This window comes from Vigna umbellata, chromosome 11 (assembly GCF_029865625.1).
Source record: "Vigna umbellata cultivar VRB3 chromosome 11, Vumbellata_1.0, whole genome shotgun sequence".
NCBI lineage: Eukaryota > Viridiplantae > Streptophyta > Magnoliopsida > Fabales > Fabaceae > Vigna > Vigna umbellata.
The window spans coordinates 4,276,770-4,299,009 of record NC_142175.1 but is presented as its reverse complement, the minus strand read 5'-3'; the positions used below and the strand labels follow the sequence as shown (position 1 = coordinate 4,299,009).

Below are 22,240 nucleotides of genomic sequence, written 5' to 3'. Positions count from 1 at the left end.
TAAATTGGTTAAAGTTTCATGAGACCTTAAAGATAAATCCCAGAATAGCAAATAATCAAGACAAAAGGAGTCAATCCAAGTATAGCATGAAAAAGTGAAAAAATTTGGCTGCCAAAAGGAGGGAAGATGCAACAAAAACTGGATCGTGCAGTTTTCTCTATTTTTTTCAACTAAAAGGGAGTTGATAATTGATAAATGTTTATGATTAAAATAATTTGAGAAAAATATATTTTAAGATGTTTTTTCTGATATTGTTAAATAATTACCTTATTTAACTATATAAATAAATATCAAAAGATAATATCGTCGATTGTAATTTTGAAGAAAATTAAAACACTTGTTGTTGAAACTCTAAGGAGTTAAAGAAATCTAGGCAGCATACCAGAGGATACCAGGATTGTCTAGTATCAGAAGTGGTGTGAATACTTAACTAGTCTAGGATAACGGGAGATTATTTGTTGACTAGGGATACCGATAGTGGTGAGATACTCAACTGGTCTAAGGTAACATAAGGTTATTCGCTGACCAGAGATACTAGGAGTGGTGAGAATACTCAATTTTGTAATCTTGTTGAAGATTATAGTGAAACCCCTTGTGAATAAAGGAGACTGGACGTAGCTCAGTTGTAGTGAACCAATATAAAAATATATGTGCGCTTATTATTTGTCTTTGCCTAAACTTTTCTCTCATAAAACCTGTAATTGCACTTTAGTTTTACAAAACAAGAATCTTCCAGTACTAAACGATTGTTCTTTAACTAAGGAAGTTCTTACAAACTCTGTAGTATTTATTCTAAATAACATGTGAAAAAAGGTTATTGTTTCCAATCACTTGAAGTCGAGCATTTAATAACAATTTGATAAATCTCATACTCGATGAACGTGCTATATCAGACTGGTTGCGAAAATATTTTTCCATTAACATTATTTAACCCCCCTTCTAATATTTTTCAAGTACTTCATAATCATCAACAATCATGACCTAGTACAATCTCAACACTAAGAACAAAACATGCTAAGAACAAAGGAGAACGAACTTACGTAAGTGGCGCGAAGACGAAGACAAGCAACGAATCAAGAAGAATGGAAACCGGCAACCAACACCACCAACACGTGATCAACACCACCAAATCACAACCAAGATCATGAAGAAGAATGAGGGAGGAACAAAACTGAGGAGGTCATGGAAGAGAAACAAGAGAATGGAGGCAATGAAGGAATGGGGAAGAGAGAAGAAAGAGTGGAGGTGGGGTGTTAGGGTTTCACAATTTTAAATTAAAAGACACAAGAAGAATCTTTTGTCTAGTCAAAAATTCATATTATATCAGAAGAGCAAAAAAGAAGAATTAAAGAAAAAGTTGGAAGTGCAGGACGGGACTTAGAGGTGGAGAGAGATGAATTTAACTACTTAACTTGTAAACATTGTTTACAACCTGATAAATTTTTACACAATCAAAATATTAAACAAACAGAACCAAGCGGAATAATAAATATGATAGAAATAAACTGTTTTAAGTATATGAAAGATTTAGATAAGTGATTTTCATTATTTTTATTGAAAATACCTTTAATCTTTAATAATAAGTATAGTTTTATTAGTAATGATTATTATAGTCACTTTTTCTTACCGATAATAATAAATGTTAATCAACATATAAAGCAAGAACAATCGACAAACAAGAAATATAAAGTTAAATATAGTCATCATTATAACCATAATATAAACATTATATACAACCCAATGTCTAAACTAAAATTATATACATTCACACAAACAAAAGCAACTAAGCATCTGCTGGTCCTTCCTCTAGGGCCTGCTCCACAAACATCTCTTCGTCCTCTACTCACACTCACTAGATGATCATAGTAAAAAGGTAGTACAAGAACATATAACAAAGCACAAACAAGAAGGGTAAGCTAGATAAACAAGACAATTCATATATATATATATATATATATATATATATTATATATAATATTAACAAATTCAAACATATTAAATTAAAAATAATCCATAACAAACGAATCATCCTAAGCATGTCATAACCTAGACAATACTCATCTGGATTAAGTATGAATGTCAAACTATTGGTGGTCTGTTCACTTGTAATGGTAATACTATTGGCTGAAACCAAGCTACTAGTCCATTTCAGTTGCGTAGGGCCATGATCAAAGCCTGTAGACAAGAACATCTCGTTACTCTCACTACGTGACTCACCCCTCTCTAATTGAGAATGAATGATCATTAGAGTATTGGAATAGACCAACAGTCCAAAGCTCCATACATTCATACAACAACAACATAGATACACCCAATGAACCTCTCCACGAGTCATGAAATTAGTGCATCAACCATTCACTTCATTCATAAATTTTTCATTACAATATTCATATGCATCATTTTCATTCACATGTAAATCATATACAAATTCATTCATTTTACATTGACTAACATCAAATAAGTTCACTAATTATAATTCAAGGAACTATAATTAACGAAACAAGTCGTAAAAAATCACATAATAACACAATTTTCTTTAAGACATCTTAATACACTCATTTAGATAAGGAAAACAACTTAGAAACCCTCTCTAATAACTTCAAAAGGATAAAAAAAAAATCTAAAACAACTTATAGAACATCCAAAACATTCAGATCCCTAAAATAAAAAATATTTAAATCATATTAAACTTTAACTTTAATGCGAAATTATTAAATATGATAACAACAGTAAATAATAATAATAATGTTGATGACAAGAGTGATTTTTTAATTACATAAGTGATAATATAAAAATCATTAAAAAATAAGTGATGATTTTATTACTCAAAATGTTTTCAATTAAAACAACAAAATTCATTCATCAATTTATATTATTTATCTGGAATATTATTTTATATTGATTATAGAACCTCAACTTTTTAACACGTGAAAAAAAGTAAAATAACATAATTAAATAATAATTAGACTATTCAATTAAAATGTATTAATCGACATATATTTAATTAAAAATATAAATATTTTTTATTTACTTAAAAATATTTAAATTTAGGAGGGAAAACTTAATTGGCTTAAACAAATATTAATCATCAATCATATACTGGAAGTGCCTTAAAGGTGCATGCATACATAGATTGACCCAAATGTTCTTGTGATTAACTTCAAGCCGGCAATTTAAGTAGCTCCACTTTCTTGTCAGAATCTAATTGGATTTGTGGTATTAGCTAAAATGTTTCTTTGTTCTCCACGCATACATTTCTAGTGATGTGACTCCTTCACAATTCAGATATACTCTATAAATAATAAAATCCCTATGTTTATTTTCTTGAACAGGAATCAAAACATGCTAAAATTTAAAGTTCAGTTACAAAATAACCAGGACTCAAACAGTTAAATAACATTTCAATTTCTAAATAAATCTCTATTATCATGGCCGTTATTGAACTTATTTTGATTAAATTATTTTAAACAAGTTGTAGGTGAGGTCCGGACAAGTAATTAACAACTTAATAAGGGATTGATAAACACAATTGTTGAAGTAGTTATTAGATAATCAATAATAATAATAGTTATTGATTAATAGTTAACGAAATAATAATTGTAATAGAGGTTTAAAGATAAGTTTATTTTAATATTTATAAATATATGTTTAAGAGATATTTCTTATATGACTTGGAAAAGGAGGAGAGAATAACTGATTGTAATTAGAATAATGAAGAATTAGAATAATAAAGAATAGGCTTAATACCTCTTTTGGTTCCTCTTTATAGTGGTAATGTTCAAGTCCGTCTTACGTTTTTTAAAAAGTTCAATGTGGTCTCATGAAAAAAAGTGTGCAATTAAATCCTTTTTGGTCACAGCGGTCATTACGTGGAAGTGACGTGTAAAATTTAAATTTAAAAAAAAAATATTTTGACAGAGAATAGAGCTGCTTGCTTGCATTGAAGATGGGCCAAGCCCAACCCCTCTTAGGGTTTCCTCCGTGAGAATGAGCAAGAGAAGGGAGGCCTTTAGGAGGTGGCAAGGTGACCTGCTGCAAGTTAAGGTGTTGGCCGTTTGGCCTCCCGAGAAGAACGAGAAGCAAGCCGGAGACACATGTCTCCGACGACGGTAAGCTTGGTGGTGGTTTGGGGTTTGGGGTTTGGGGTTTGGATTTGGGGTCGCGGTCACGGTCATGCCGCAAGGGTTTGGGGTCGCGGTCACCCGACTTACAATAGTGTGCTGGCGACGGCGGTGGGAGCTTCACGGTTGCGGTGGAGACAGGATGTGGATGGGGGTTGGGATGGCTAGTTTAGAGTTTGCCAACTAAGTGGAAATTGGGAGATTGGGGATGTATTCTTGTGTTGAATGTACTGAATTTGAGGGATTTGTTTGTGCTTTGATTCGTTTTTTTGTACAAATGAAAGAAAATCTTGAGATTAGATGAAGATCACGAGTTGGTATCTTGATGTTGGGTATCTATTGGTATTGAAAGTGGTTGAGAATGAACTTGATGCATTGTATAGGATGGGTAGGATGGGGCGTGAAGTTGAACCTAAATGGGTATGATGAAAGTCACCCGTCGCGAACTCTACGAACCTGCAAGTAAATCCTTCATCGTCAGTCTTCCATCAACATCTGCATCTTCTTCATTACAGAGCAAACAACCACTACCCCTCAAAATATTTTTTTTACACGTCATTTAACCTCAGAAAGCCAACATTCACATAAAACAGACACGTCGTACTGTTCAGTCCATGCTGTCAGTTACACCGTTAAAAAATTAACGCCGTGACAAAAAAGGATTTAATTGCACATTTTTTTCACATGTTGAGAACACATTGAACTTTTTAAAAAACTTAGGACGAACTTGAACATTGTCCCCTAAAGAGGGATCAAAAGAGGTATTAAGAAAAAAAATATGTAAAAGAACTTTGAATGAAACACAAGTTTTTCTCATCTATTTTATTTTTTTTATAAAAGAGTAATTTAATTCCAGAAAATAGTTCATTATACAATGTATAAGAGCTAGCAAAGCACATTTTGCTGCCATTGGTTTCCTATTACCAAAATGGACAATTAAGTTGTAGTAAATACTTTTACTATAATATTCACAATTTTAAAAGAATGTTTGCATCCTTTTATGCCTTTTCCCTAATGCGCTTCATCCAATAAGTTTGATGGCACAAATCTTCATAATAAGACCTCTGAGAACTTCACACCAAATGGCAAGTTCAGTGTCAATTCGGGAGCTCTGACAACGAATGTGAACCCACCAAAATGACGAAACCACCCTCAGCATTATGAATAATCCCATTTTCTGCATGCACTTGGCATGAACGCTGCACCTTCCAACAATCACCTTTCTCCTTCTTCTTAATTACCTACACGTTACACTACCACCAGTGTTCCCCAATCGCAAAACCCCGTTCTCCTTCAAAAATTTCCGTAGAAAAAAAAAAATCAAAAACCGTTTTGCAGTTATAACCCACCGGGAATTGACTAAAGGATGAACCAAATTCCGTGGGCAACCATTGGAGTGGTGACCGCCTGGTACAGTTCCAACATCGGTGTGCTCCTTCTCAACAAGTACTTGCTCACCAACTACGGCTTCCGGTTCCCGGTTTTCCTGACCACGTGTCACATGCTCCTGTGTTCGCTTCTCAGCTACGTTATTTCCGTAACGGACATGGTTCCGTTGCAGAGCCTGCGCTCGCAGGCGCAATTCTGGAAGATCGTCGCGCTCAGCGTCGTTTTCTCCTTCTCCGTCGTCTGCGGCAACGTTTCGCTCAGGTTCATTCCGGTGTCGTTTAACCAGGCCATCGGCGCCACCACCCCCTTCTTCACCGCCGTTTTCGCCTACGCCGTCACCAGCAAGAGAGAGGCCTGGGTGACGTATGCCACACTCTTGCCTGTTGCCACAGGAGTCATCATTGCCAGCGGGGTAATCAATTTTCCTCTTCGATTATTCTTTTGTCTTGGATTTTGAATTGGATTCCTAACTTTTACAATACACAGAACCAGTTAATTCAAAGTTTTTGTTAATTTACTCTGTTAAATTCCGGGATGTTGTGTCATAATAACAAGATGATAAAAAGAAAAATTGAGTTTCAGAAGGGGGGTAAAAGTATACATTTTGGTGTAAGAGAAATTTGGAGACGGTTTACATTTGAAAGTAAAATAGAGTGAATTTCTTTTTGTTTTGTGTTAGTGTGCATATATGTCTAAGTTTGATTTGAGAAATTTAAGAGCTTAAATATTGTAATGGAGAAATTTTCGCGTTCTTCATTAGTTACTGTATACCAGGATAACAACTTTTTCAATTTTTGGGTTGAAAAGTTATTGACTAAAAGACTCTTCGATTTGTCTTGCTGTGTGCCGAATAAATTAGAAGAATTTAAGCGTTTTTTAAAGTGAAAATATAATAGAAAAATTCTCGAAAACTCTAGATATTTGAGAAATAAAACAAAGTTAAATATATTCTATCAAAGAGAAATATAAAGAAATAAGGAGAAAGCTTGTTAAAGTGTAACATTTGCATTATTAATTTACGTTACGATGTGAAATTCATTCTTGACATTTTTTGTTTTGACAAGATAAGATATTTGAGAATTATTTTTAGAACGGCCGCCTTGTCAGAATTGAGATTATTTCAAATATTTTGTCTATGAATTTGCTAATATAATTAACCAGAGTGATCAATTGGTTTTGTTGTTGAGATTATTTTAAGGACACATTTCCTTCACATTCAATGGTTTAAAATCACTTCTATGAAACTGCAAAAATAAAGGGTACCTAACCCAGAAGTCAGTGCAATGAGGGTGAAATTCTTAGTTGCCATTTCCAGGGGATTCGAGTGAATGCAGGCTTAGCAAACACCTTGAGCTCAGTATTACAATAAGAACGAATGTTTCATGAGTTACAGTCCATATTTACCCCTTTTTCCTACATCAATTTCTTCAAGCCACTATTTTCTTCTTATTTCTTAATCTTAACTATTCTAATGTTCTTCCAAACCATCGCATCAAAAACATTTGCTAACATGACTTGTTTTCTAATTTCTCCAGGAATCAATTTGTTTCCCCCCAATCTCACATTTAACACTTATCTTGCAGGGTGAACCAAGTTTTCATCTGTTTGGATTTGTAATCTGTATTTCATCGACTGCTGCCAGAGCATTCAAATCAGTGCTTCAGGATATTTTGTTATCCTCAGAGGGGTAATGATTTTATATGCTTTTTTCTTATTTTCGCAAGATGATTGATACAAGGAACTTCTAGGTTCTGAATTGCTCGGACTGCTACTGTTCTATACTTCTGTTGTAAACCAACATAAAGATAACTTTGATGATTTGCAGAGAAAAGCTGAATTCTATGAACCTGCTGCTTTACATGGCTCCTATAGCAGTGATGGTCTTACTTCCTGCAACATTGTTTATGGAGGGAAATGTGGTTGGGATCACAATAGATCTTGCCAGAAAGGATATCAGAATTTTTTGGTATCTGCTTCTCAGTTCTTCTCTTGCATATTTTGTGAACCTGACTAACTTTTTGGTGACGAAACATACTAGTGCACTAACCCTTCAGGTATGTCCTAATGCCACAATCCTAAATTTTTCTAAATGAAATAACTTGACAAATTAAGAACTCCTTTCAACATATTACCTGCATTTCACATACTAAATTCTAAAATGAAGCCAACGACATTTGTTGATCATCCTTCTGAAAACGTTTCATTGCTCTGTATTTGAATGGACCACAAGAATTTAACTTCTAGTTTTCTTGGTATTTGGAAATGAACCACTCTATCAGTGTCATATAGTGAATCTAAATGACACTATTGAATCTTTCCAGGTATTGGGAAATGCAAAGGGAGCAGTTGCTGTGGTGATCTCAATTTTGATATTCAAAAACCCCATTTCAACGATGGGGATGTTTGGGTATGCACTCACTGTCATTGGAGTTATACTGTACAGTGAAACCAAGAAGAGGTATGGCAAAAGTTAGAAAATTTAACTACATTACTAAAAGCAGAGTGTGATTTACCACAAGCTAGAGGACCAAGAAGTTATGTATATAATGATGAGCTTGCAGCAACCATTTTATTACACATGAACACAATTTTTATCTTTTTTTCACTCCATATTTCATTCATTGCAAGCTTTGAGGGAGTGAGTAGTCACACTCCCCATAAACATTTTTATGTGGAATTGAGATTCATGCCTAGTTAGACATTTTTACTTTGTTTTGTTTTTATTCCTTCAAACACTGCAATTTCCCTTTCACAACATTTTAGAAAGGAACTCCAATAATGTAGCCAGGGAGTATCCAATCACATACATGATATGCAAGTTTTATACTTATATTCTACTTTCTAAATTTTAGGCAAATGTTAACAATACTTTCTTCTGTAGTTTTGTAACAAAAAAAACGGTAGTTTAAAATGCTTCTCACAAATAAAAATAATAATGAATACCAGTAAAAAGATAGTCCCATTTGTGTGGACACATCTTTTTATGATAATAAAATACAATGAATATAGTCATATTTTTTATATGACTATTACTATAATAAAAAAATAATTACTAAAATGTAGAAATGTAAATTCAAAATAAATTTCTGTATAAAAATAATTATTTATTTTTATTTTTCTATAAAAAATAGTTATTAGACTACTGAAAAATTATTTATTAAAGAATTAAATTATTATTTATTATTTATTTCAATAAGTGGAAACTGCTATCATAATTTAAGTGTATCTCTATCTATTTGTATTGATGTCATATGCTTAAATAATTTTATTAAAATAACTTCAGTTTCAATAAATAAATTATTTTCATCTGCAACGTATATAAACATTGATGTAATTTACTTGAAAATAATTAGAAATACAAGATAGTGTTTCGCTAAACAGTGAGAATTATTAGTTAATTTAAAGAAAATTACTGTAATTGTTTTTGGAATAAGAGAAGTGTATAAAGAGTATTGGCTAACGAATAACAAAGATAAGAATAAATGCTTTAAAATATTCTAAAAATCAGTGTTATGATGCATAATGTATCCTCAGAATAAAATATTAATATCTTTTAGTTTAAAAAGAACATTTCCAATGTAAAAAACAATCATTTTTTAGAAGAAAAAAAATCTAGTTAGAATTCAAATTAACATATATAATAATTGTTTATAAAAAAATTGATTCGGATCACAAAAATGTTTATTAAACTTATTTTTGAAGGGAAACTAACAATTACAATTTGATTTAAAAATATTTATAATATTAATGTCTCATTAAAATTATTTATAAGTCAAAATTATAAAGAAAGGGAAATTTATTTAAAAGTGACCTTTTCTATAAAACACACATTATTGTGATTAAAATGAGGGGATGTGTGTTTTATAAAGTGGAATATCTCCTTATTGGATTTCTAAGAAATAGGTTTTTGAAAGATGATATATGAGCATCTAATCTAATGAAAGTTCACTAAAAAATCTTTAAATGTTTATGTTAGTCAGGAATTAAAACAACAATTAATATGTAAAGAACAATAAGGAGTATAATGAGTATGAGTTGATACATTACTAAAAAATTTTATAATGGAATTTGTTATAAAATTTTATAAGAAAAGATTTTTTTCCTAACTGTTTTAATTAACAAATATTTCTTTCATATATAATTATTTCCTACAAAATTATAAAGTTCGTAAGTATTTTTGTGAAAAATGTTTAAAAAAAAATCGACAAAAAATGTGTTTTTTTAATAGTGATATTGTTTTCTATGTTTTAGGCCATAAGTCCCAGACACAGGTTGTTAACATTGTTACAAGTATTCATGTGTTAAAAGGTCATTATAAGTTTTTTATATGAAACAAGCTAAGTTGTTTCAAGTCTAAATAGAAATTTTGTCATTTTTGGACATCTTGAGAAGACCCATCAAACATCTAAGTCTAAGATTAAATTACATGTAAATACAAATATAAAAAAGTCTTATTAATTATCATCAAACTGGTTGACGACTTTAATAATATATTGGACGCTCAAGTATAACATTTACCAGTTTAAAAGAGCATATTCACCAATTTCAAAGAAGATATTAACACATAACACACATATACTCTTTGAGCTATGTATGTTCATGATAGAGAAAAATCCAACACTTTGTGATTTTGATTAAATGCTAAAAATAGCTAAGTATGGAAACATGATTATGTTTTGTTTGAAGGATGGTGACTCAATGCACAACAAATCATGAAAAATACAAATGTTTTGTTTAACAAATGATACAACACTATGATATTTTATTCTATATTTGACAACACATAAATTTACAAACATAGAAGTGAGCTAACATCATACAAAAAAGAGAATATAAAAGGTTATTCTAAGTCACATTAGAAGGTCTCTTGGACAATAGCTAAAGTTATTATTATTCACCAAATCCTTAAACAAAAACAATATCAACTCTCAAGAACTATCTACTACATATGACAATATAGTTTAAGATGAATAAAGGAAATGAACATTGCCTAAGAAGAAGATAAGTACATCCAATTATTTGGATGTTGTGTAAAGAAAAAAAAATTATTACTTCATAGAGTGCATTAAATGCATCTATCACCATCAAGTTCTTAAAATGAAGGAAAATACATTAAAAAGAGCTGAAGTTGCTCAATAGCTAGAAACAATTTCAAAATAACTACTTTCTTCAAATATCAATATAATTTCATTCAACATGACGAAGAAAGAGAACAACTACATTATATAATGAAAAATAGTTGGCTAAATCTCTAGTCAATTAAAAGATTCAAAGGAGAACATTGATTGTGTTCAAACAATAAGGTAGAGGAGAGCATCAACTTTACATACATATTCAAATCATCAAGCTCCCTAGTGAAACACTTAGTGATCATTGATCACTTTACATAAATTCTCTACATCTTAGCCAACAATGGCTATGCGGTAAAGAATAATCGGTTATTATTCAAGAGTGATTGCTCTTCAAATAACATTTGTTTAAACCAAAATTGACTTGTGAAACAATACTTGTTTAAGCAAGAAGTGGCTTGTGAAAATAATACTTGAACGAGTCAATAAGAAGTGGTTAAAAATCGAAAGAATACTCATAGCAAACCAAGAACTGCTTGTGGAAAGAATACTTGAAGAAATTCAACCAAGAATGATTAAGAGTCTTATAATACTCATATCAAGCTTGGAATGACTTAGGAAAGAACATTTGGTTGAGCTAAGAGTGACTTAAGAAAGAATACTAGTTGAACCAATAATGGTTTAGTAAAGAGTACTTCATTACGTCAAGAGTAACTTGTACAAAGAGTTAGTCATAAGTAGTTATGAGTCCAATCAATACTCAAAGGGGTTGACCAAAAGTGGTTACGAGCCTAAAGAATACTCATATTACACTTCACAATAGTAGTCTACTTAGTGGAACTCGATCAAGATGTAGTTTGTGTGATCAAACTAAACAAAATTTGTTTAATTTGCTTATTATTATATGCACTGATTAAGTAGAGACATTGGGAGAAAAATTTTAACGAAAACATTTCATAAAACAAGAAAATAAGTTAAAGCTTAAATTTTCATCCTATACATTTTATTATATATAGTTATCATTAATTGGTTTATAATAAATCATTGTCTAAATATTTCCCGTTAAACAATATTTACAAAAAAGTGTTAAAAAGTTTTAAAGGCACAATTCAACCCTTCTTTCTTGTGTTTTTACTTGTTTTCATAGTTCATTTTAGTACAATTAATACGATTAGCATAATTGTTTAAATATAATATACCCTTTCAATAACAAAAAAAAGCACACTAATGAATGATAACAAAAAGTGTTATATATCATGAAAAACATTGACACCAAGGAGAATGCACAAATATGGGGTAAAAAAAATTCCTTTTATGACATCTATAAATAGAAGTCTCTCATGCATATGAAGACTTGACAAATCATTCATGAAAAAACTTGTTTTGATGAAATCTATTCAACCACAAAGCCCATGGCTAAGAGTTAGATTTAGATGACGCCTTAAAAAAAGGAGTCTCTCCTAATTTGAATAATAGAGTACTAGAATTTGACTCTTTTTTTTCTTATTAGTCTTGTATTAATTGTATTGATAAAAAAATTTCTTGTTTTTTTTTTAATTTTATAGTGATAAGTAAGCTAGTTTTAGGCCTTAATTAAACCTTGCATGTGGTAGTTACAATAGAAGAAAAGCACATAAGAGAGCTTGGTCATGGAAGGAAGTCCCACGTTAAGGAGAAGAAGTATTTTTGTAGGAGGTGATTCGTCTCATTTAGCGAGAAAAAGACATGTACACGCTCTCAAGACGATCCATTTGGTTGAAAGAAAAAGTCCAAAGCATGCCTGTAATCACATTCATAGACGAAGACTTCCAACCTCTTGATCCCGATCAAGATGACTCCATGGTCATTTCGATCGAGTTGGACAAGCATGGAGTTAGCAAGGTATTGGTCAACCAAAGGCAGTTTGATCAACATCCTCTACTGGAAGACATTTCGGAATATAAACATCTTTAAAGATTTAATTGTCCCCTACAACGAGCAGATTGTAGGATTCTTTGGAGAAGGGGTTAAGATCTGAGGTTACTAGGACCTAAGGAACCAGATATAGGTTATCAAATGAAGTTCCTCAAATCGGTCAGTAAAGGATGAGTTCACTCGTTGAACCCCTATCACACCTAGTAGTTCATCGGTTAAGGAAAAGTTCTACCTGAACCCTTGCCAATAGAGCACACGCGAAAAATTAAGGAAGAGTTCTACCTGAACCCATACTGTATAATAAACAATTAGTTAAGGAAGAGTTCTACCTAAATTCCTACCAAATGTTCACCATTAAAGATTGTTTAGTTCATCTAATGAACATCTAAGAAAGCGCGTATGAACAATTAAGGAAGAATTCTAATTGAACCCCTACCACACGGTCGTCTCTAAGTTGTTTAAAGATCATTAAGTGAATTTAAAATTGATTTTATGCAAATCGATCGATTAGGGACAAGTTCTGAAGGAACCCTCACTGAACACTTATTAATGAAACATGTTAAGTTATGAATAATTTACGCTAAGGTTATAACGAAATGATCATGAAAAGGGAAAAATTAGAAAAATAAACACAAGTATGGAAATGAAAACTATTAGAATTGCTTGAATAAAAGTTGTACATTATCAAAAGGTTATTCTAGTAGCGATCGATTTACAAAAAAACCTAGTTCTACCGTTTGCATCGAATCAAATCGCAAAAAGTATAACAAAAAATAACAAAAGAAATTGAAGCTTTCTAGTAAGAGGATCAGAAGTATCGTTATTGGCCTCATTTTAATCGGTAGGGTTGAGAACAACTTCATATTCAACGACATCCTCTCCAACATCTTCAACGTAGCCTTCATTGTCTGAAATGTCTCGAATATGCATCAATTGACCATTATATAAGGTCATTTGAATGTCAAATTTGCCCTCGTTGAGAGGAATCCTGTAGAAGTAGGTCATCTAATCCACTTTAAGAATGTAAGTTTTTATTAGGTTAAATTTAATTAAAATTAAAACTTAATTTATATTTTAATTACTTGACTCAACCTATTGTCATCCCTAATTCACATTCTTCATTTATCATTTGACTTTTTTACCAAGAGTAATTAGTAAGTCACATGACTTAGGTGATCTATGTAATGAGATTAACCTCTAAGAGTTCATAAACCTTTTGATTGACTACATGTCAATATTCTTCTTTAAACTCTCTTTTTTCCCTTTCCTTTATCCTTAACTGTGGGTTTGTTTTGATATACCTAAAAGTTCTATATTAGTGAGGAGTTGAGGCTAAAGATTTATAAACACCCTCATCTTTTAATTCACTTAGACACTTTTTTAAAGTATTAGGAAGATTTTAAAAGGAAATTTAAATAGAGCCTCGAGACATTTTGTCATATCTAGCTAGATAATCTAACATATATTATCTAGCACAACAAAATAACACATCATATTTATAATAATATATCCACAACTTTTGGATTATAACCAATTCTCCCTTAAGTCAAAATATTATAGGTTTCATTAATCAAAGGTGGAATACAAATGAGTACGCAAGGCACTCCTAGCTACCATAAGTACATATATCACTCATCTTTATTCCTTTTTAATTTTCCTCTAAGGTCAAGACCTTAATTATTTTAATTGTCACTTTTGGATACACCACAAAGAATATTTTATTAAAGAAAGATTACTTTTAAGTGAAAGGATAAGTATGTGCCTTCTTCACAAGTGGATAACCTTACAAAGTAAATGAAACACATGTTTCTCACACTCCCACAACAAATTGACTACACATAAAGATTATCGATCAAAGTATTATCGTATACACCAAAGATTCATGATATTTCATCTTCTAGTTCTCTTGTTTATATTGATCTTGATGGAGATGGTTATTTGCTATGTAATCTTTAAGAAAAATAATTTTTATGTGCTTGATAGTGTAATTTTTAAAAATTTTTACATGTAGTCTTGATTTGATTTGGTCGAGATATAACATCTTGCTACAAAAGACAAATTTTCCTTTTAAGTATCCTTTATATAAAATAGAGCAGATATGATTGATAATTTTTTTTTTTAATTTTACATGAATTGTATTTTTCACCTTTAACTAATTTTATTTTTTATTTATAATGATTTCAAGTAAATAAATCCTTTTACCAAATACATTTCTTTCAATGGTATGGTTCATTGAATTATAAGTTACCTTTAATATGTGAAAGACGCACGACACTTATTTTGTGCATGCATTTATAATGAAGATACTTTTAATCTTCAATTTATAAATAATTTTCTTTTAGTTATAATAAATTGAACTTAATATACATATTCCTTAACTTTGTATTTGAAATTAATATGATAATTCTCTACTCTTTTGATCATAATTTTTTTATAAAGACATTATTTTTTATTATTCTAATTGTATTGGATTTTTTTTTCAGAACAAACATAATGCTGAATTTAGAGTTTTTTTTTTCTATTTTCTATTATATTTGTAAGTTAAGACAGATTTTTTGTATTTTATTTTATAGAAATCTATGGTTTATTTTTCCTTGTTTTAGTATGAACTTTTGTAATTGAGTTTATGATCTAATTAGGACAAACAATTCAACTCATACATATAACTCACAAGGGAACTTATATATAGACTAAATGGGTTCTAATTAAATATAGGGAATTCATTTCTTTAATTTTTAGTTTTAGAAATTATTATTTCCTTTCCTTTTCTTTCAAATTTCATAATTCCGTTTTCATTTCCTTCTCTCTTCTTATATTATTTCTTCCTCATCTATGAAAAACTCATTATTGAGATTCATTTCACGAATTCAAAATCATACAATCCAAGTTTGATTTTGCATCAATTATTTAATGCTATGCCTTCTTCTAGCTTTAGAAATCAAATCAGGAATATATTGAATTTGATTTAATTAATTATTCAAACTTTAATGTATGAATCTTTAAAGAACTATATGTATCATTTGAGAAGTGATCTAGGTTTTGCTTCATATTACAATTTTTTTAAATTTATAAGCTTGACTATTTTTATACATGATAGCAACGTAGCTAAACAAACATAAGTTAGAATTGTTCATAATAATATATAATATACTTAATTCAATTACTTAGCTATATTTATAACCTAAAAAACTTTTTACTAAGAGGTGATATGGTGCTTTTAAATAAGTATTAGAATGTTCAAATAGTTAATATATATACTTTTAAACCTTAAGAATAAAATTGTAATAGATTTACTGAACTTCAAAATATAATATCTTAAATACTTAATTGACCACAATGATATCACTTTAACAAACTTTATATGAGAACACCATCACTGTTTGTGGAATAAAATGGAGAATTTCAAACAATTTTTACCTTTTAATCCTAAATTGAAAGACATGTTTGAAAATGGTTAAAAGGGCACATAATTCAAAAGTAGAAACTTAAACTAAACTATAAACACAATTTTCTTTTAATTAAAGTATCTTTTAAAAATAAAATAATAATATTAATTTATAAATAGTCTCGTATATTGCACGAATAAAATTACTAATAACTTTTAAAAGAAAGCATACAAATGTATGATTTTAGTCATACTATTTTTATGTCTAAAAATTTATTTTAGATTGGTAATAAATGAATCATCTACAGTATGTCGGTTAATTATATATTAATTATCATGGTCTAATACAACCTTTTATTTAGTAAGAATTTTGACTTTGCAGAATTCTTCTTTTGATTTTGAAATTTTCTCATAGATAAACTCAATTTAAATCTTTAAAGAATGTTAGGTAGAAAAGAATAGTAGTAGATGACAGCATAAGTAACACGTGTCACATGAACCACATGTCTAGTATTCATTGACTCATTACCATTTGATTCTGAAAAAAAATTAGCATTCCAAGACGTATAATTTTAATTTAATTTCACGAAAACTAGTAACTATAAAAAAATGTTATAGTAAATTTTTTAAAATATTAGAGTAAGTTATGTCTTTAAAAACATTAATTTTTAAATATAGTGAATACACAATCAATAATAATTAATAAGACTAATATAAAATCTTCTTTATAATCATAAACATTATCCTTGGTAAAGGTTTTGAGTCACTGTCTAGGAATAAATAAGGCCTATTGTCACAGCTTGAGAACAAATATCATATATATGATGATTATGATTTTCAAAAGTTTAATAAAACAAATTCATATATGCTAATAAATTTTCATCAAATTACATGGTGTTATATTAAAATGTAAGAATGTATAAATACTGTAAAATTATCAACATTTAATAATGTGTCAAAAAAAGAACAATAATGAAATTCTACATTCTTTAATCATGAACAATGTTGTCAACTAAAAAATATATCTGAGATTAAGGATGAAAATTGTTTCATGTTGGAGTTTTGTTTAGAATGAGGGGTCAAGATCCCTATATTTTTTTTTCACATATATAGATAAAATTAATTTTTTAAATTTTAATATATTTTATGTATGTAACACCATCAAATTTTTTATACATCTATTTTAATATTTCAAAAATATTTGATGAAAATACATTACTATGATCCATTAGTGATGATAAAATACACAACCATTCTCTTGTCATGTAGAAATACTATATTACCTTCACTTTATAAATGAATAAAGGATAGAGAACAATTTTGTAGTCTTTAATCACCAACAATACTACTGAAAAAAGCATCTAAAAAGTAAGACTCAAAGCATCACATCCCTTCATCTCCGTCTTTATAAAGAATTTTGTAAGATTTCACAACTTCATCGTCCCAATAAATTATACTATTATACAAATAATCATCACATTATATAAAAAGTTAGTAAAATAATAAAAATTAGAAACAATGTAAAATAAAATTAAAAAATTAAATTATTTTCTTACATAGTTTTTTAAGATGTTTATAAAATTAAATTTCATTCAAGAATATATATATTTTTTCAGAAAATATTTTTTTTCACATTAAAAATTATGTACGCATATACACACTATATATATATATATATATATATATATATATATATATATATATATATATATATATATATTCCAATATAAAAAATGTTTCTTAGATCAAATCTCAATCTGAATGTAGATTATAATGCAACTGCAAAAGTTACAAATATTTAAATTATAAATAACTGATGTTATTAAAAAGATTAATAACTATAACTAACGGTAAAAATCAATAATACTTCATAATTTTACAGTTATTTTAAGAAAAATAATTAATATTCTACATAATTAAAGAAGGATTTAATAAAGAATTATAAAAGAAAAGAGGTAATTTGTTGAAAAGGTGCTATAAATAAAAATAAATAAAGTAATTTACATTTACATGAATGAATAAATATTTGTTTGAACAAGTTAATTCATTTACAGAGAAATACCTATTTTTTTATAAACTGAAATTAAAATATGTCTAAACTAATGTTCATTTTTTAAATATTATATTTTAGACTTATATTTAAATTAAGGTGGACCTCATTTAGTCTCAAAATTTACTCTAAGTATACATTTTAATTGTATTTAAAAACCTTAATTAACACAATTGAACTCAAAATGGATACTGCATTCTTATCAAAATTCGACCACACCCTGTTCTGACTCAGCCTACAGTCATTGGGGATGCAAATTGCGAGCATTAAAGAAGAGAGGAAGGAATTACGTGCATTGCATTCTCCCACTTAGAAATTTTGCAGCTTAAAAATCTTTTGCAACACAATAAATCGGAGAACATTTTTTCATACAGAGGAACCGAGCTTGATCTCAGTCTTTTCAAAAGGGATCAAAGGGAAGGTCCCAAATTTGCATACGCAACCTTTGGTTCCTCTCCCAAGGCAAACACAACATCATGGTAGCAGATTCTAAGTCCAAATCCGACCTCTCTTTCGGCAAAACCTTTGTCAGCAGTGCTTTCTCTGCATGTTTCGCTGAGGTCATAAGCAACACTCTATCTGGGTTTTCTCTTTTATCGTTTTTTGTTTCTGGGGATTTTTTGTTTGATGATCTTATGAAAGACAATACCTTTATGTTAATGGCATGCAGTAGTAGTAGCCATGGATCTGAATTGCATCCTCACTTTGGTGGATTTCTTATTACTGAGTGTTTTTTTTTCTTTTGTTGTGTAACAACTATTGTTGGTGATACACTATCATGCATGGATACTTCAATTTGTTTGAAGTGTCTGTGTTGAATATTTATGATACTTACAGATATTTATCAATCAAGGTAGCATCTAATTTATAGAGTAAATGCTTTTGTGAACTTGGAGTTCCAATTTTCAGTTTTCAATTTTGTGTCTACCAGTGTTAGTGTATATTAGGTGATGGTTTGACAAATACTTTTTGGATAATAGTGATTATGTGAAATTGGTTTTTGGTTAAATGTGAATTTGAAGGTATTATGTTTTTGAATTTTTCATCTAAAATAATTAAGCTTGAATTGTTAGTCAATGGTGATCCCTGTGGATTTTGGGGGTCGTGAAATGATAAAATGCATGCCTTCCAAAATGATAAATGCATGTCTTCCAAGGTGTTTGTTTTTCAAGAATCAAAGCCAATGTGAGCTGTTCCCTCTTTGATGTCTTGAATGTCTGACAAAATGTTAATATTTTTGCATTTGTTGAAGTTCACATGACAACAGTCTTGTTAACATATGTTCATTGTGGTCCTGAGTTGCTATCAGTAGAGATTGATTTGGCTTGTTGTATATACACGTGACACATGTTTTAGTATGATTTTTGCATTCTGTTCATTTCCTCCTCTCTCACTGCTTTGTAAAGTACTCAATTAATTGCAGTTATTTGCTTATATTTGTCAATAAACTCTGGTAATTGAAATAGGTGTGTACTATTCCCTTGGACACTGCCAAAGTTAGGCTTCAGCTTCAAAAACAAGCTGCAGCGGGTGATGTAATCTCCTTACCTAAATATAAGGGTATGCTGGGAACAGTTGGTACCATTGCAAGGGAAGAAGGTCTTTCAGCACTCTGGAAGGGGATTGTGCCAGGGTTACATCGTCAGTGTGTGTATGGAGGTTTAAGAATTGGATTATATGAGCCTGTGAGTTTTTGAATCTGATACTGAAATTTGTTTGCTTGTTTTAGTTTATATCTATGCTTTCTTGTGTTATCATGTGTTGTAAATAGCATGGGCTGTTTACAGGTTAAGTCTTTGTATGTGGGGAAGGACCATGTTGGAGATGTTCCATTGTCAAAGAAAATTCTTGCTGGATTCACAACTGGTAAATCTCAATGCTGCAAATTGTGGGAATAATTTGTAAAAGTGCTATTTTATATATGATTTACCATTTTAGTATGAACCTGTGTTATTCCTGTATAAATACTCATGATTATAACCCAATTATAAATGTTCATCACTATAACCCAATTATGAACTCCCACAAATTTTCCTGGAAACAGGTGCAGTGGCAATTGCAGTGGCAAATCCAACTGATCTTGTGAAAGTCAGACTTCAAGCAGAAGGAAAACTACCTCCTGGTGTTCCCAGGCGTTACTCTGGATCTTTAAATGCTTATTCAACAATTGTGAGACAGGTTTGTGCTTCCCCATATAAGTTATCAAAGAGAAAATGCATTTGGTTCATTTTACTTTGTGATTATTTCTAATCTAAATCAATATAACACACAGGAAGGAGTTGGGGCTCTTTGGACTGGTCTTGGTCCCAATATAGCAAGAAATGGTATCATCAATGCTGCGGAATTAGCCAGCTATGATCAAGTGAAACAGGTAATTTCTGTGTGACTGGAGGCTAGCACTATGGAGCAAAATTTTCTTCTTCATTTAGTTTGGAAATAACTATGTTTCTCTCTCTTATGCAGACCATTTTGAAAATTCCAGGATTCACTGATAATGTTGTAACTCATCTCCTCGCTGGTCTTGGGGCAGGGTTTTTTGCTGTCTGTATTGGCTCCCCAGTAGATGTGGTAATGTTTTAGAATCTAGAAATGAATATCTGTAATTGATTTTTTTTTTATTTGTTATTGCATCAACATTTTATACTGTGTAGTAGTTATTTCAATTTTATATGAATTTTGCATTTGATATTATATGTTCTACCGTGATGAACTGTGAATCCCTGGATGATTAGAACATGGTAGAAGTAGTAAACTTTTAAGGCTTATTTGGAATATGTTGACAGCTGGTCGTTTAAGGTCCATTTGTGGTGTATGTGAATAAAATTTATTTTTCAATTTTGTTGAGGTGACCAAGTGAGCTTCTTTCATGCATGTGTATGTTTATTGTTTGTTTTAATTTTGTTGTCCTGTTTTCATTCTATTCTGGCATTTGTGCAGGTTAAGTCCAGAATGATGGGAGATTCTAGTTACAAGAACACCCTTGATTGTTTTATCAAAACATTAAAGAATGATGTAAGTTGCTTTCCACAGTTTACTTTTCCACTTCTACTTATCTGACATATATTAAGTCATTCTCATTTCTTATACTAGCTTATATGCTCTCAAACCTCATTGATTTTGCTTTATTATAATGTAACAATATTTTCACCTTTCTATCTCTCTCCTTCTCTCTAGTACTTGGGGGTTATGATGCATGGATACACGTTGTATATATGATTGTAATTGTTTGAATTCAAACTGAAATCACATGTATTAAACATTCTCAAAAAAAAAATATTATAAATCATTGTCATGGAAAAAATATTAATTCTTTATAAATAGATGGCGAATTGATAAGTATCAGTAAAAGATCCTGAAATATCGGATATGGGTTTGTGTTGGATACATGTACATGACACAAATTGAAATCTCGTTAGATCATAATCATAGTTGGGAAGTATCTGGTGTTTTAGCCTTAAATATGGTCAAACAAGGAGTTGTATTATACATGTGTATCCTTCATAAAATCTGATATGGCTATGTAATCTGATGTTTTTTTCCAGGGACCACTGGCCTTCTATAAAGGTTTCCTTCCAAATTTTGGACGGCTAGGATCTTGGAATGTGATCATGTTTCTAACCTTAGAACAGGTATAACTTTCTTCCTAATTTTCTTTTCTAGAAGTGTTACTAACTGAGTTGAGCATGTTCTTACATGCACTCCCAAGATTCAGTTTATCTTCTAAGTTCCAACTGCTGAATTTGTGTATACTTTTGCTCACATATCTTTTTTCTGTGACAGACTAAAAATTTCGTCAAAAGCTTAGAGTCATCTTGAGCTGAGTTACCTACAATTTTCTGAGAGGGCTTGTCACAAATGCAAATGCAGTGAAAATTTTAGAAATAAAGCTCTCTTCATTCTGCAAACTGAAGGGATGTGGTAAAGCATTTTTTCAGGGAGAAATTTTTCTTTTTATTTTTGATAATAAGTGAGGATATGTTATTCATATATACTGATAACTTTTAGCTCTTTATGATATAATCTTAAGGATTTCATGAAGTTTCTTTTCAATCTTCTTTTAATCTATTATGAACATGATTGAACATGACATAACTTTTTGTTTCAAATTCGGTGGGGTTCAAGCCTCAGTTCCAATATTTCATCCATTGATAAACTTAAACACAATATAGCCCTTGATTGATCACTGTCATTTGTCTTAAATGGTGGCTTTTAATTGTTATAGTTAGTATCAAATTTTAACCAACTGATGCAGGATAATTGCTTTTTTGTTTGCAAAGGAAAAATATTACAGCACCACTAATAGCTGTATAAA

The 22,240-nt window shown here is 30.2% G+C and overlaps 2 protein-coding genes across 2 annotated transcripts; both read left to right on the top strand.

Moving 5' to 3' along the window:
* Window positions 1-5,128: 5,128 nt before the first annotated feature.
* Window positions 5,129-8,386, top strand: LOC124833608 (putative sugar phosphate/phosphate translocator At3g11320). Its single transcript, XM_047308128.2, has 4 exons — window positions 5,129-5,922; window positions 7,094-7,197; window positions 7,336-7,564; window positions 7,832-8,386. The coding sequence occupies exons 1-4, from the start codon at window positions 5,488-5,490 to the stop codon at window positions 7,982-7,984; spliced, it is 921 nt and encodes a 306-aa protein (XP_047164084.1). The 5' UTR covers window positions 5,129-5,487; the 3' UTR covers window positions 7,985-8,386.
* Window positions 8,387-18,128: 9,742 nt separating this feature from the next.
* LOC124833599 (mitochondrial uncoupling protein 1-like) lies at window positions 18,129-21,966 on the top strand. The gene is made up of 9 exons (XM_047308117.2): window positions 18,129-18,488; window positions 19,395-19,613; window positions 19,716-19,794; window positions 19,973-20,106; window positions 20,201-20,299; window positions 20,392-20,496; window positions 20,866-20,940; window positions 21,471-21,557; window positions 21,709-21,966. Exons 1-9 carry the CDS (start codon window positions 18,405-18,407, stop codon window positions 21,742-21,744), a joined length of 918 nt encoding a protein of 305 aa, XP_047164073.1. The 5' UTR covers window positions 18,129-18,404; the 3' UTR covers window positions 21,745-21,966.
* Window positions 21,967-22,240: the final 274 nt, after the last annotated feature.